The sequence below is a fragment of the Peromyscus maniculatus genome, chromosome 4 (genome assembly GCF_049852395.1).
Source record: "Peromyscus maniculatus bairdii isolate BWxNUB_F1_BW_parent chromosome 4, HU_Pman_BW_mat_3.1, whole genome shotgun sequence".
Classification (NCBI taxonomy): Eukaryota; Metazoa; Chordata; class Mammalia; order Rodentia; family Cricetidae; genus Peromyscus; species Peromyscus maniculatus.
The window spans coordinates 103,548,362-103,564,600 of NC_134855.1; the positions used below are offsets into that span (position 1 = coordinate 103,548,362).

Genomic DNA, 16,239 nt, shown 5'->3' on the forward strand with positions numbered 1-16,239 from the left:
GCAAAGTGATGCACCTGACTTGTTCTGGTCTGATCAGTACGGAGACAGACGCTTGGGGGCTCAACAGAGATACTTAACCACTGTTCACACACAAGGATTCCCTTTAGAATCCTGTCTTAATCACACCTACTCAAGTTTAGGTATTGGAAGATTTCTCAGGCTCAACATTTATTCCATAACTGTATTGTAGAGATAGACGTGTTCCCGGCTGCAGGGCTTGTTTCAATTCCCTACAATGCTAATGAAGAAATGATAAACATTTCTGCGGCAAGTGTACACACCCTTTGACTGGATCTTCTCACAGTTTGGGGAAATGATGACACACTTGATCTTGTTCAGCTTCATGTGCTTGGTGACCTCCCTCAGTCCCATGACCAGCCGCCGCCTGGCTTTGGCTCTCACGGGGTCCTTCTGGTAGATGCGCTCCTGGAAACTGACAAGCTCTTGCAGAAGGAGGGTCACACATTCATCGATTTCTTTAGAGAGAACCTGATTACAATATCTGGCAAGGAAGCAAAGAACCAGGTCATCCCATCCTAATTCATTTCCTATAATTACAGACTTACATTAGGAAATATCTTTGAGCGAGAATACATCCAACATGGCATTTTTATAAAAAGTCATCAGTCTGTACAATTTCTAAACACGTCAATCAGAAAAACAGCAATACTGATTATCTTTGTGAATTTCAACTAAGTAGCTTTTAGTCCAGGACAGGCTGCCTCAGGGAAGTACTACCGAACTCCTAATTATTAACTTCCTAACAATACAAACGGAATGCTGGCTTTCTGAGCAGTCACAGTTTTTATGTCCCTGTGATAAATACTAGCGGTGCCTCTAGTCGGAAAGCAATGCGCTCCTCTGAATTTCTTAGTAACAATTCATCCGCTCAGGGAAGAGAGGAGTCCTGACGGTGGGAACCATGAAAATCAGAACTGCCACGCACAGGGCTCAGCTATCCCATTCCTGGGTGTAAACCTGAAGAACTCCAAGTTAACAGAGCAGAGAGATCAATGTGTACCCATTTTATCGCCATACTAACCTATCAGTTAAGAAATGGAACCAGCCTAGATGCTTTCCAACATGAATGGCTAAGTGAAATTGATAGAACTTTATTAATATATACTGAAATTTTATTCAGCTGCCTAGAAAAATAAAATCAAGACATTTGCAAGAAAACAGATGGAACTAGCAATCATTATGCTAAGTAAAGTAACGGACTCAGACAAATACTGCATGCTTTCTCTTATGTAGAATTTAGATTTAAGTTTGTGTGTGTGCACAGGCCCACACCAGAGCACAAGTCATGAAAGTAGAAAAGGATCAAAGAGGGAGGAAAACAGAAGGTAATGAAACATTTGTTTTTGTTTTTGAAGACAGGTCAACCACGTAGACTTGGCTGTCCCGGAACTCACTATGCACACCAGACAGGCCTCGAACTCACAGAGATCTGCCTCTGCCTCTGGAGTGCTGGGATTAAAGGTGTGCGCCATCACACCCAGCTAAGGTAATGGGAATGTAGTGATGTGAAAAGAGGACTATCTGGGACCAGAAAGTGAAGCAGTGTAAGGTGGACTGTAGGAGAGGGAGGCAGCTGGAGAAGGTCATGAATGAGCACAAAGCATAATGATACCTAGGTATGAACATGCCATAATGAAACCCACCCCTTCACGGGCTACATTGAAGAAAAAAGTCAAGGCCGTAGTTCTTGTTACTGCATAGCCCATTGGTCCTTACAGTATACCCAATAAACCTTTTGCTAAAAGGAAAAATGTTATAAAACATGCCAAGAAACCTAAAAACACTTCATCCTTTGAGCCTGAACCATGAAAGCCTTTCCAATAACGAAAATAAGTTTCGTTAGAGGTTCTGAAAACCTATGGCTATGGATGATGAACTCCATCAGTAAACTGAGGCCTTGGGGTAAAAGTCACAGGCTTTTACATCCAACAGAGCAATCAGAGGTCATTTGAACATGTCGGTCTATCAGAAAAACAAAGTGTGTGGTCGCTGTGCACTTAACTGCAGGGTGAGGAAGTCATCCAAGTTTACTTGTGGACCATCAACCATCCTAACTCTTACCTCACCTCCACCAGAGACAGGTAGTCTGCGTCATACGGTGGAAGACATGTCCAGGGAATGTCACATTTTGCATGAAAATGTTTAAGCAAGTATGACACAATTTCAGAAGATAGAAATGGGTGGATTGAGGAAAGATTAACCATCATAAACACTCAAAGGATTCAACATCAACTACATTTTTTTCCCGTTTCAAGCTGTTCGTTTCATACATATGTAATTTATTCTCCACGTGTTTCATTTGCTCCACATCTGCTGCCTGTCATATAATTAGCTGCTCAGAGCCTGAAGAGAGGCTTCTGCTCAAACGCTAGAGCTGAGGAGCGAGCAGAACAGGGCAGAGGCTGCCAGACCACACTGACTCTCACTCCAGGATTCCTTCAGAAGTCATTTTTAAGGTAAAACCACTTCATCCACACAAACACTAAAATATGTCACAGCAGTTAGCTTAGTGATTCCCTAATTATCCTAATTCTTAAACCTACACATATTTGCTTACAAGCAAGAGCTTGGGTTGACGGTGTTGCTCAGTGGTCAAACACTTGACCAGGAAGCAAGAGGCCCTGAATTCAATCTCTAGCAGTATAAAAATGAAAACAAACAAGAACAAAATGACATGGCTTTATGTGACAAACTCAGGGTCTTAGACAAAGAACCATGTTATACGTTATTAACTGATTAGCAAGCTTTTCAAAGTACCTGTATTATATGCAAAAAAACAAAAAACAAAAATAAAACAAACAAAAACCCAACCCCAAAAAGTATTTGGAGGGGCAAAACCCACGGTAAATTACATTCTATATGCACATATACATAACATGCATCTATAATATACATCTGATGCAAAAGGCCAGGATCTGGGATAGAAACACCGTACGTGATAAAGAAAACCTACTGTGAAATCCCATTCCATGGACATCAGAACTGCTTTAAACAGACCCAAACCCTGTTGAACAAGAGAAGGGCAGCCCAACCTCTGCATTCCACCGTGCTCTGCCTTCTAGGTAACAAGGATACAAATTCAGAACAACCAAGATCCTTCAACTGTTTGACCTCAATATCGAGAGAAAAAAACAAGAAACTTACTCTCTAAATCTTTTGCTGTGGATTTTGGTTATCGTTGACGATGCCATCGGGCTGCCTATGCCAGAACTGGCAGGAGAGCCTTGCGACACGGGCGTCATACAGTACGGAGAGTTCTGACTTGCTGGAGACAGTGAAGCATCACTGGGCATGCTCAGTCCAGTATCTGGAGATGAGAGGTGAAAGGGAAGCACCTGACAACTTCAAATGCTAAGAAGCCCCAAGCGGACACGGACAACTTAGATGGTAGACTTCTCGGTCTACCCTAATTCTCTGGAGTAAGTAAGTAAGTTAGGTATTCTCCTATCACAAATTATTATTTCTTACAAGCTAAAAGAATGAAGTATGAAATACTATCATACCCAAGGACAAGCATAGCTTAGAAGTTTCCACAGAGGAGATGGGGAAGCAAACTTATCTAGGACACAGCCGCCCAGAGAGACCCGTGCCTCTCTGCATGGCATTATTACACATCTCTGTCTGGCCATCCATTTCTTAAATCTTTCTAACTCTATCTGGTAGTGGCAATGACATCCCATGTCACTCATTCTCTCCTGACTCTCCAGGCCCCACCCCTGCTCAGCCTCCCCAACTCTCCACACCCACCCCTGCTCAGCCTCCCCAACTCTCCACACCCACCCCTGCTCAGCCTCCCCAACTCTCCATACCCACCCCTGCTCAGCCTCCCCAACTCTCTACACCCATACCTGCTCAGCCTCCCCAACTCTCCCCACCCACCCCTGCTCAGCCTCCCCAACTCTTCACACCCACCCCTGCTCAGCCTCCCCAACTCTCCACACCCACACCTGCTCAGCCTCCCCAACTCTCCACACCCATACCTGCTCAGCCTCCCCAACTCTCCACACCCACCCCTGCTCAGCCTCCCCAACTCTCCACACCCACCCCTGCTCAGCCTCCCCAACTCTCCACACCCACACCTGCTCACCATCTCCTGACCTGCGCGCCCTCCTGACCCCTCTCCTGACTCTCCTCTTCCCTACCTACTTATCTGGCCTTTGCTTCTGGGCTTAGGTAGCAACACTTTTAGATGCAAACTATCGACTCTACCAATTCTTACTAAGTTACTGCTTCTCTTCAACAGGTAAACTCAAGAACTGAATTTGTATATTAAATCTAATAATTAACAAAGTCACACATTAATCCTATCTGTTTACTGGATTATCAGCCTTTGATCATTCTGTTTTCCTGTCTCTTCCCTCCACTACTCACTGAACACCTTCTCTATTAATCAAAATCAGAGGGATGAATGGATGAATGGGCACACATAAATCTAAGGGGAATCATACTGAGAATAAAGGGGAACCCAAGCCAAGCACATCCTAGATAAATGAATAAACTTTTCTAAAAGTACTGAAAAACTCCTGCTTGACTTCTGTGCAAATCAGATTTACCCTGCTGCAAAACGCTGTGTGGCTACTTACTGTACCAGATAGAACCTATCTGCTGGAATTACATGTCCTGGGTATGAATAGAATCTTTGCTCTGCTTTGCAATTCTCTAGTCCTTGTGCCTTATGCATTAATTCCCCCAAAGCAAGAAAAGAAAACAATAAAAAATGATTTGAAAAACATTCCTATAAAGAAAACAACTGGTAAATAGTATTCCTGATGTAAAAGATGATGAACAAGAGGTCTTATGATAATCCCAGGAGTCCCAGGCAGTGGGAAGATCCTAATGTTTGAGATGTTACAACAAATGATGGATCTGGCCTCCAAAGTGTCAGAGATCAGATATGTAACACCTGTCTACCCTCTCAGCCATCTGCCTTCAAAAAAACCCCATGCAAATCCATGTACATAAAACACAGTGTGCAACTTCTGCTTGAGGCACAGCCAGCAAGGCTTCCTCTCCGTGGCAACACTGCAGACCGCTATGGCAGAGAGAGGTGCCCTCACCTTCCTGGGAGGCAGTCTCCTGAGGCAAGTCACTGGTGAGGTCCAGATGCGTTTCTGTTGGCTCCTCAGCTCCCAAAACGCTGTGTTCCACGGTCAGACGCCCCTTCTTCTCCTCTCTTTCTTTCAAAATAACCTGAAATCCATGGCACAGCTCTTTAATTACCGCTCATTCTTCAGCTAGGTACAAGCTACTACGATGTCACACTAAACACAGGCACAGCCCTGAGGAGCGCAGTGGGCTGCATTAGCCCGCTGCACAAAAGCTGACCTGTACAAATGTGACAGGTATGTCAGAAACGGCGAGTGGGAGGGAATGCTGCACAGAGACTACAGGGGGAGCTGAGAGTGCACAGCCAGACACACTTCAAATAAGGAGGCAGGGTGCTGAGAACAACCAACACGCCACATCCGCCCCAATCTGGAGCTCCTAGGTGACCAGGTAGGAATTCCCAAACAGTGACTCTAAGTTTGGAACTCATACAGTTCATGTGACTTACACTCCACAGTTTCCAACTATTCAGGCATGAATTGCCTCACTCTGACCCTCTAATACTAAACAAAGCAGATATCACCATCACTTTATAGGCAAGGAAGATGGGAGTTGCTGTGGGACGGTCTGTATGTCAAATTGCTCTGATTGGTCAATAAATAAAACACTGATTGGCCAGTGGCCAGGCAGGAAGTAGGTGGGACAAGGAGAGAGGAGAATTCTGGGAAGCGGAAGGCTGAGGCGGAGAGACACTGCAGCCGCCACCATGACCAGCAGCATGTGAAGATGCCGGTAAGCCACCAGCCACGTGGCAAGGTATAGATTTATGGAAATGGTTAATTTAAGATAAAAGAACAGTTAGCAAGAAGCCTGCCACGGCCATACAGTTTGTAAGCAATATAAGTCTCTGTGTTTACTTGGTTGGGTCTGAGCGGCTGTGGGACTGGCGGGTGACAAAGATTTGTCCTGACTGTGGGCAAAGCAGGAAAACTCTAGCTACAAATGGCGCCCAACGTGTTGGCAAGAGTTTCCACCTAAAACCTGAGAAAAGATTCTAAAACGGAACTAAAAACAGCTTCCTAATTGTCTCTCTCGAATGAGCAGCAGCTGCCGGTTTGAGCTACTGGCGGGTTCCTAGCATGCAAGCTCGATCTGCAGTATGGCGGGAATGAGGCCTCTGCAAGTGGCACATTAAGCTGCATGGTGGATTTAGCCTTTGCTAGTACAAAAAAAAGAGGTTTCTGGGCTACACGCTGCTTGGATAAAAGCATAGACCCACGATGGCTCCCAGAGCTGGCGGAAAACGTACCACTGCCATGTTGGGAAGCTGAAGTGGGCGGAGCCAGCAGCCACAGCGCTGTTTGAGGCTTAGAAGGCTGCAGTTTAAAGCAATTGGCTCAAGGTAATATAAAACATAAGCCACATAAAGATGGCTACCACACAGAGAATCTGGATTATGTTCTCTTTGATATTCGTAACTGAAGAGAAACATTTGATTGCAAAAGCTGTTGAGTTATGCCAAAATGTGTGTTTTAAAGGTACCTTAACTTCAAAATTTGGATGTAAGGATATGTTGCTTTGGAAAGGAGGCTCTGCTTTTGTTTCCACAGAAAGCCAGAGGCTATGGATTTGTTCCAGATTAAGATACATCAGGTTTGACCAGCCAAGACCACCTGAAAGGTCTCCGATGACACCATGGCCCAGATGATCCAACATCCAGAATTGTTTCAAGGCAACTGGCTTAGACGATACGGTCTCACGGACTACTCCATGATCCTAAAATTTTGTTTGTGTCCCCATAAGATACAGCGCCCCCCTCCAGCAGGAAGTAGTAAGAGAAGCTACGCCCAAATTCCCAAATATACCAAGCTGACTTTGGAGATGTGTAAAAGTTAAAACCTTCCTTTTAAAAAAAAGAAAGGGGAAGTGCTGTGGGACGGTCTGTATGTCAAATTGCTCTGATTGGTCAATAAATAAAACACTGATTGGCCAGTGGCCAGGCAGGAAGTAGGTGGGACAAGGAGAGAGGAGAATTCTGGGAAGCGGAAGGCTGAGGCGGAGAGACACTGCAGCCGCCACCATGACCAGCAGCATGTGAAGATGCCGGTAAGCCACCAGCCACGTGGCAAGGTATAGATTTATGGAAATGGTTAATTTAAGATAAAAGAACAGTTAGCAAGAAGCCTGCCACGGCCATACAGTTTGTAAGCAATATAAGTCTCTGTGTTTACTTGGTTGGGTCTGAGCGGCTGTGGGACTGGCGGGTGACAAAGATTTGTCCTGACTGTGGGCAAAGCAGGAAAACTCTAGCTACAGGGAGTGAAAAAGTGGGCCTGAAGTCGCTCTACTACACGCAGAGCAAACCCTGAAGTTACTAAGGTCCAGGCCTAGCCAGGAGGCAGAGTGCCTGTCTCAGATGTATGAAGCCTTGGGTCAGATCTCCAGCACTGAAACGAGGAGACAAGAAGGAGAAGAAAGAGGTGGGAGGGGAAGGAAAGGCTGGCCAGGAGAGGAGGGAAAGAGAGAAAAGAAAGGGGAGGCATGGCCGTGGAGATGGCTCACTGGATAAAGTGCTTGCTGTACAGTAACAACTGAAGTCTGGATCTCCAAACACACAAAGAACCAGGTGGGTGTGGCAGACCACCCATGAATCAGAGCCCAGAAGGCTGACATGTGACTCCTGAAGCAAGCTGGCTGGCCAAACCAACCATATTGGTGAGCTCTGGGTTCAACTAAGAGACCCTTCCTTAAAGAATAGGGAAGAACAGGATCAAGAGCAATCGAGAAAACTGGGACATGAACCTTAGGCTTCTACATGCAGGCTGCCACACAAGCATGCCCACATATGCATGCACACACATACATACATACATAAGAGAAAAACATGCAAAGGAAGGAAAGATCTGGACTTCTGATTCCTAAGGAGTTTAGTGTTTGGGGATATGAAATGTCTAGTTGCTTATTTTCTAACCCTTATAGAAAAATTCACTTTGTAGGGCCTTCTTACATACAATGCTGGTTTTCAATTAACCAGTCACACACAGCCAAGTGGATAAATATACTATAACATCTGCTTCCTAAAACACCACTGATTTTGCAAAGAAAAGAAAAGGAAACCCTTAACCATCCCATAAAAGAAGCATTTCCAGATGGGTACCTTTTTGAGCGCGGTGGGCCGTTTTAGCTTCGCCATTTCCTTCTCTTTCCCTTTCTTTGCTTTAGCGGAAGTCACGTCCAGGGAGTTGCAGGACGTCAAGCAGGGCTGACTTCTGGTTAAAGGCTTTCTGTTAGCAGTGTCTTTAGCGTGGAAAGCAGCGGCGGCGGCGACTGCAAACAAACAAAAAGGTTAGTTTTACTACTGCAGCCAAATCCACACTCTTGGACAATTCCAATAGTAAATCTTCAAAAAACACAAGCGTTCTCTTCCGGTGGAAAAGGATAAAACACATGTCGTGGTAACAGGCTCAGCAGAGTCCCTCAGACACACCTTCTTTCCAAGTCTTTGACCCCCCTAAGATGAGGAAGGTAAGCCAATGCAGTCAGCCGACCGAGAGCTCTGAAAGTAGGCCTGGACTGTTAGTTCAACTCAACTGCAGCAACTGAGTGGGCACATTCTCTGCAACTGACCTCCAGTCCCAATGGCCGACCTCTGGTGTTCTCCTCACGCCTACAGAGTCAGCTACTCACCTCATTTTAAAAACTTCTGCAGCCCACGGCTCCCCTTCAGTTGAGCGTCAGGAAGGACAGCTGACTCGCACCCACTCAGTGCTACCCAGCACCTGTTACACCCTCATCCTTTACCCCCATCTTCTAATATTTCTAAGCCTCCAATCTCAACCCCTCTACTCTAGCAGAATGTTCCTGTCACTTTGAGAAGACACTGCCTAAGTTACAGAAACATCCAAAAGGAGGGGACAGATATCCTCACAACCGTCCAAGGCCCACTAATGAACTTAATGTCGTCATCTTGTTCCTCTGGGACCTTGTGCTGTTCCTTTTCTCATGCACTTCCTCCACCCCATCTCTTTTCTCTGAGTCGCCCCCTTCTATCTACAAGAAAAGAGGGGCTGGGAGGCAAACACACAAAGCCTCTCTTAACTGGCTTGCCTTCAGCCTAAGGTGCTCTTACTGCCCACTCTCTCCCAGTTAAATGTCTCAGCATCATTCCTTTCCAAACCACTGCCATCTGGTCTCGGCCATACTCACTCTATTGAAAGTGTTACTGTCAAGACCCAACAGAAGCCAGGTGGTGGCACACACCTTTAACCCCAGAAGTCAGGAGGCAGAGGAAGGCAGATGTCTGAGTTCCAGGACAGCCAGGACTATACAGAGAAATTCTGTGTCAATGCCCCTGTTCCCTGTCCCCCTTGCCACCACCGAGGGGAAAAAAAAAAAAAAAAAAGAGTCAATAGAACCACCTTGTAGTTGTCAAATGCAATTTCCCAATCGTCAAAAATTCTCCCCAGAACACCATTCATTCATTCTATTGATATGTGTGGCTCTTCTTCTCCCTATCCCTGAAACCTGGTCACTCCATGGGTTTTTCCCTCATTTTAAATGCACTGACTTCTAGCCTGAACTACACATGCATATACACATGACAAATGAGGTCACCAGGGCCTCAACTGCTAGCATTTCAAGTCCAAGGCCACTGTCAACTCTCCTTATGTCACTGTGACATCCTCATAGCCCTCTTCACTAAGCTAGAGAGCACACACCTGCACCTGTGTGCATATCCATGTGAAGGCCAGGCGTTGGTGCTATGTGTTGTCCCAATCACTCTCAACCCTAGCTGGTGAGACATGGTCTCTCACCGAACCTACAGCTCACCAATTCAGCTACACAAGCTGGCTAATGAGCTTCAGGGATCTGCCGGTCTCCGCCTCTGTAGCACTGGGATCCCAGGTACACACTGCCATCTGTGCCTGGCTTTATTTGGTACTAGAGATCCACACTCAGGTCCCATGCTCACATGGCAAGCCCTTTACTGATGAAGTCATCTCTGCAACACCCTGGAGTTGTCTTGGACCTATTCCACATCCTGCTGTTCCATGCTCCATCAACTCCTTACAAATGTTCACTCCCATCATCTCATTCTTTTCTTGACTAGACTATAAACTTGTTTAAAGATCTTTTTTATGCATATGAATGTTTTGCTTGGAGGAATGCATGTGTACCATGCGGGTGCTTGGTGTCTATGTGAGAGGGCATTGGATCCCCTGGGTCTACAGTAAGACTGGCTGTGAGCTGCTACTTGAGTGCTGAGAATTGAGCCCAGGTCCTCAGCAGCAAGAACAGCAAGCACCTACTGCTGAGCCACCTCAGAGCGGAGTCAGTGGTGAGCTTCTTGAGTGGTCTAGCCTCGCCACCTCCAGAACCCCAACTGCTCCAGACAGCACGTTCTAAGCACAGATATTCAGAGTTGTTTAGCAGAACATTTTCAACCTATTTATTTATTTTATGTATGTGAGCATTTTATCTGTGTGTATGACTTTATGCCAGAAGAGGGCATCAGATCCCACTATAGATGGTTGTGAGCATGTAGTTGCTGGGAAGTGAACTCAAGTCCTCTGGAAAAGCAGCCAGTGCTCTTAACTGCTGAGCCATCTCTCCAGCTCTTAACATAACATTTATTAAATCAGCCAAAGTTGTAGAGCTGGAGACACAGGTCAGTGGAAGAGCACTTGCCTGGTATACATAAGACCTTACGTTTAAGCCCCAGCATTGGAAAAAAAATATGGTGGTCAGAGATTCAGTTCAATGGTAAAGTGTTTGTCTAGCCAAGCACAGGGCCCTTGGCTAGACAAAGTTTAGTTCTCAGCAACTAAAGAAAAATAAATGGTTAAAATGACAAATGGCTGGGTACGGTGACTCACACCAGTAGTTTCAGCATTTGGGAAGCTAAGGCAGAGGAATTACTTCAGCCCTATTTCAAAAACCAAAAATAGCAATAGCAACAACAAAAATCCCAACAAAGTTGTAATGGTCACAGCTCTTTGTAATACTCATTAGTTTACTGAGTGAGCTTTTCTAAGCACTTTACATCTATCAGCTCATTTATTCCCCAAACAACCTTGAAGTAGGGACCATAACTACTCCATTTTAATGTAACAAACTGAAGTAGAAGAAGATAAACACCTTCCTAAAACAACAAATCTACAATCAGGAGCCCAATCTCAGCAGCTTGACTCCAGCCCCAGAGGTGAGCTAAAAGGCCACTTCCTCCACTGTATCCAGCCACTCTCCATCTCAGCAGCATGCAACTCTATGCATTCGGTATCACCTCTACCTTCCTCAAGCAAAGGGATCCACTAAGTGAGTGGATAGCTACAGACTGCAGCACTCCGCACCCAGACACAGCCACACGGTCTTTTCTCTTTACCTATTCGGCACCAGTCTGGAACTGGGACAATCTGGGAACAGAGCAGACAGAAAGTTCTGCTTCTCAGCATCCGTCCTCCTCATTGGTACCCTGCCCGCCTCTGTGCTACCCCTATCTCTAAAAGGAAAGGAGGAAGATCAACCACTGGGCTCTGAAACTGACAAGGTTGGTTAAAACAGGAGTAGTTTCAGTGGGAAGCCAGATCACTGTCTCGTTCACACACATGAAACCATCAAAATTTGTCATTTAATTGGATACTTTCATAGTTAACAGGGCCAAACTACCCTGTGATTTTTTTATTTTAACCTTTGGAGAAGAAAAATAACAACAAAACAAACAATGAGGACGGGGCCAGGAAAGAAGGCTCAGCGATAAGTGTCTGTACTACAGTCCTGCTGACCTGAGCTCGCCCGATCCTCAGAAGCCATGGTGGAAGAGACAGTCTCCTAAAAGCTGTCAATATCTCTCATGTCCATGGCATGAGAGAGAGGGAGAGGGAGGGGGAAGGGAGAGAGGAACTGATCAAGGGCAGAGCAGGGAGAAAGAGAAAGACCACACAGCTCTACCCCAGGCTGCAGCGGCCTGCCCACACCGAGGAGTCACCTGGATACGCCAGCGGTCTGGTGTTGGTGATCTGGCGAGCTTTCATCGCTTGCTGTTGCTTCTCCAGAGCAGCTAGCATGTCCCCCAAATCTAGCTGCACAGGGGTCTTATTCTTCTTTCCAGCTGCTTTTGATAAAGCTTCCTAAAAGGCGGATAAGAAAGGATTCACTGTTTCTGACTAGGAGAGAATGACAAATTATAGTTACACTTGGCATTCCTGCCCATCCCACCAAGCCGGCAGACAATCCTAACTGCAGAAAAGGACTACATACCTGCAGTTTTTTTTGCTCCATACTTATTTCCGAGTATTCTTGTGCTGTGGCAAGGGCTGCAGCTAATGCTTTCTTCTTTTGACTCTTGGCTCGTTTAGGAACTGAAGTGGTAATGGGAATTGGAGTCTGAACTATATTGATGGGTGAGTTTTCAGGTAAGTCATCCAACTATGACACAGGAGAAACAGAGCTGTTAGTCATGTCACAGATGTCAAACCCTAAGGAGAGACAATGCAGACTGAGGCAGGTTCTGCAGGACAGAGAAGGAAACTCAGAGGACTGGGGGCCATTAAGAACAGGGTGAGAGGAAGGACCATTCTAGAACGGGAGATGAAAGGACAAAACCTGGATGTAACAGGTGGTGCTTGTCTGGGAAATGTCTATCTAGACTGCACATTGTATGACAGTACTTAATGTTTTCTCCTCTAGTGACAGAACTGCAGGTTTCCTAGATTTTGTTTAGGAAAGGAAACATTAAGGCTCAGCAGGTACAGGAGTCTGCTGCCCAAACTAAAAACCTGGGACTCCTGTGACCTACATGGACAGAGAGAACCAACTCTTCCTGCAAGTTGTCCTCTGTCTTCCTCAAGCACACTGTGCACCCACCCACCCGTATACACACCTAAAATGAAGTACAACTGTAGTAACAATTTCCAAGTGTGAAAGTAAGCAGTAAACATATTATCCGTACACACCATGCTGCCCCTATGTCCTTTATACCAACCTCAAGACTTCTTTCCACATAGCCGAGTTCAAAGGGTGTTCTATTTTTCTTATAATTTTGAAAGGAGTTACTTACTACTTTTGAAGGAAGTTTCTGTTGAATAGTCTCATCTTTAGAATTTCCATTCTCACTTAGTTCTTGAAACCCATCTTCATCCTGAAATAGTTTCCCTGAGGTCAGTGAAAATGTTCAGGACTAATCCTACAAAAGGGTATATGAGTGTGTGTGTCCACGCCTGCATGTCTGTGTGGGGTGTGTGCTTGGTGTGTGTGTGTGTGTGTGTGTGTGTGTGTGTAGATGTGTATGCCTGCATGTGTGGGTATGCTCAGAGTGTGTGGGTAGGGAGGTGCATGTACACCTGTGTGTGTGTTGTGTGTGTATGGACGTGCATGTGCACACACCTGCATGGGGAGGGGTGTGCTCAGTATGTGGGTGAGGGGGTATGTAACTCAAATCCTAAATGGTCTTTTAATAAAAACCCAGAGCCAGTCATTGGGGTCAATGCTGAAAGATCAGAGAGACAAAGCAACAAGCCATTAGAGAAACTTCTCACCACTATCAAATCCTCAGGCCGAATGGAAGGTGAGATCCTGTCTCCACGAATCCTCAGACTGAATGCCTAAGTCCTCAGGCAAAAGGCTTTTGTTCCTGTCTCCTCACACCTTATGTACCTTTCTGTGCCCAGCCACATCACTTCCATCTTAGTGCTGAGATTCCCCAAGTGCTGGGATTAAAGGTGTGTGCCACCACTGCCTGCCTCTGTTTCTCTCCTAGACTGAATCAAGCTCATGTAGTCCAGTGTGGCTTTGAACTCACAGAGATCTAGATGGATCTCTGCCTCCTGAGTGCTAGGATTAAAGGCGTGTGCCACCACTGCCTGGCCTCTAAGTTTAATCTAATGGCTTGTTCTGTCCTCTGATCTTCAGGCAAATTTTACTAGGGTACAACAAAAATCACCACACGGGTGCATGCACGTGTGTGTGTGTGTGTGTGTGTGTGTGTGTGTGTGTGTGTGTGTGTGTATGGGTGGGTGTTCATGTATGTGCTCATGCATATGAACATGTGTGTTTGCTGGGCATCAAACCCAGAGTCTTACTTAGGCTAGGTAACTACTCTACCAATGAGCAACCTCCCCAGAATAGAAACTTTCTATACCGTTTGACAGTTCTGAAAGGTAGGAAAATAATGTATATTTGTATCCTACTGTTGAACTATTTTAATCAGCCTTAAAAGGAAATTTTATTTCTCCCATGCTAAACCTATTTTTCATTCAAGCAAGAAGTCAGATCCACATCCATCCATCCTTTAGATTTCTGTAACCACTTTTTCATTTTTTTATACTAATTCTATCCTAACATAGGTAGGTTATTAAAAATAATTCAAACTGGATTTATCACGTTCAGATAATTTGGAGAAGATTTAAATAGTTTAATATTCATTTTTAAAATTTATTCCATTCCCTATTACATATAATTTGAAGAGTGTTTAAAATATTTTTTAATGTTTTTATTCAAATTAATTTTTTCCCCCAGAGCTGAGGACAGAACCCAGGGCCTTGCACTTGCTAGGCAAGTGCTCTACCACTGAGCTAAATCCTCAACCCCTTGGTTATAGGTTTTTCTAAGATCTTTTATTTATTTATTTTATGGATGAGTGCTCTAATTGCCTGTATTCATTTACGTCAGAAGAGGGCATCAGATTCCCCCTAGAGATGGTTGTGAGCCACCATGTGGTTGCTGGGAATTGAACTCAGGACCTCTGAAAAAGCAGCCTGTGCTGTTAAAGGCTGAGCCATCTCTCCAGCCTCAAATTAGTTTCTTAATCAATATCCTTCTGATTGTATGGAAACAATCATACAAGTGAGCCTATAATAAAATTGTCATATTTGTAGTTAAACTATTCTTCTTCTGCGATTAGAATTAACTTTTGTTAAGGGAAGGAATAGAAGTAACATTTTATAGTTACAAAAATGTTCAGCATGTATAAAATCCACAAGTAAAGAAAGAAAGACTGGTCAATCCAGGATTTATGAAAACTCTGCACAAAGCCCTCATTCCTAAGAACAGAGAGACTAAAAGCTCTTAGAGCTGGGGGGTGGCTTGCTTGGGAAAGTGGTAACTCAGGAAGCATGAGGAGCTGATTCAATCCTCAGAACCTAAGTAAAAATAGCTGCACAGTGGCGGGCACTGAACTCCCAGTGCTGAGACGTGAAGAAAGACAGCTCCATGAGGCTCACTGGCCAGCCTGCCTCGCTTGATCACTGAGTTCCAGGCCAATGAGGGACCTTTTGTCAAAAAAAAAAAAATCAAGGTGGATGGTGTCTGAGGGACAAGACCCAAGGATTCAGGCAAAACCCCAGCTCAGTCTCAGGCAAACACCAATACACCCAGCTAGCATTTTAAGTTTAGATCATCTGTATAAATAAAAACCAACAGGGGCTGATGGGGCGGGCCAGTGGCAGAACGCCGCTCTTCCGCAAGGACAAAGACCTGGGTTCTAGCCTCAGAAAATCCCCAACACATTTAAACTAAGCTAAGTAGGCATAGTGGCATGCACTTTCATCCCAGCACCCAGGAGAAAAAGGCAGGTAGATCTCTGTGAGTTCAAGGCCAGCCTGATCTACACACAGAGTTCCAGAACAGCCAGGGCTATAGAGACCTTATCACTTAAAAAAAAGGGGGTGGGAGGAGATGCAGCTATCTTCCTAAGATCTGTTACCAAAGTAGCAGTCCAATTTCAGTATTAACAGAAAACCATTCATTCTAATATTATCAAACAAGAATTTAAATTTCCTAATTTTTGTTTTGTTTTCTTGAGACATAGTCTCACACTACAGCCCATGCTAATCTCCAGCTTAAAGTAATCCTCCCATTTCAGCTCTGGAGAGTTAGGATTACAGGTTTAAGCCACCATACCTGGTTCATGGTTTCCAAATTTTAACTGATGTTAGTATAAAAACAAATGGCACATTTCTTAGAACCTTCTTCATTTATAAAGCCAGTGAGTTACCTGTCCAGTCAGGGGCTGCAAAACTACTCTGGGGAGAGTAGGTCAGACACCCTCAACTCCTTTGGGACATTATTCAGCTTAGTTAATATACTAATCCTTGTCCTCTGACTTCAAGAATTCCAGTTTAATTTGCATCTATTATTCTATTTTATAAAAATCTATGCTCTAACCAAAGTGAGTTG

The 16,239-nt window shown here is 44.8% G+C and overlaps 1 protein-coding gene across 1 annotated transcript in view; it reads right to left on the bottom strand.

Annotated features, from left to right (window-relative positions):
• The window catches only part of Secisbp2l (SECIS binding protein 2 like), a 53,578-nt gene that overhangs the window by 11,535 nt on the left and 25,804 nt on the right, over positions 1 to 16,239 (bottom strand). The window contains exons 9-15 of the mRNA XM_006994072.4: positions 13,124 to 13,204; positions 12,325 to 12,492; positions 12,053 to 12,194; positions 8,225 to 8,394; positions 5,079 to 5,211; positions 3,166 to 3,328; positions 282 to 502 (exon numbers count right to left, since the gene is read on the bottom strand). Coding sequence (XP_006994134.2) covers positions 282 to 502; positions 3,166 to 3,328; positions 5,079 to 5,211; positions 8,225 to 8,394; positions 12,053 to 12,194; positions 12,325 to 12,492; positions 13,124 to 13,204 — 1,078 coding nt within the window. The remainder of the gene's footprint in view (positions 1 to 281; positions 503 to 3,165; positions 3,329 to 5,078; positions 5,212 to 8,224; positions 8,395 to 12,052; positions 12,195 to 12,324; positions 12,493 to 13,123; positions 13,205 to 16,239) is intronic.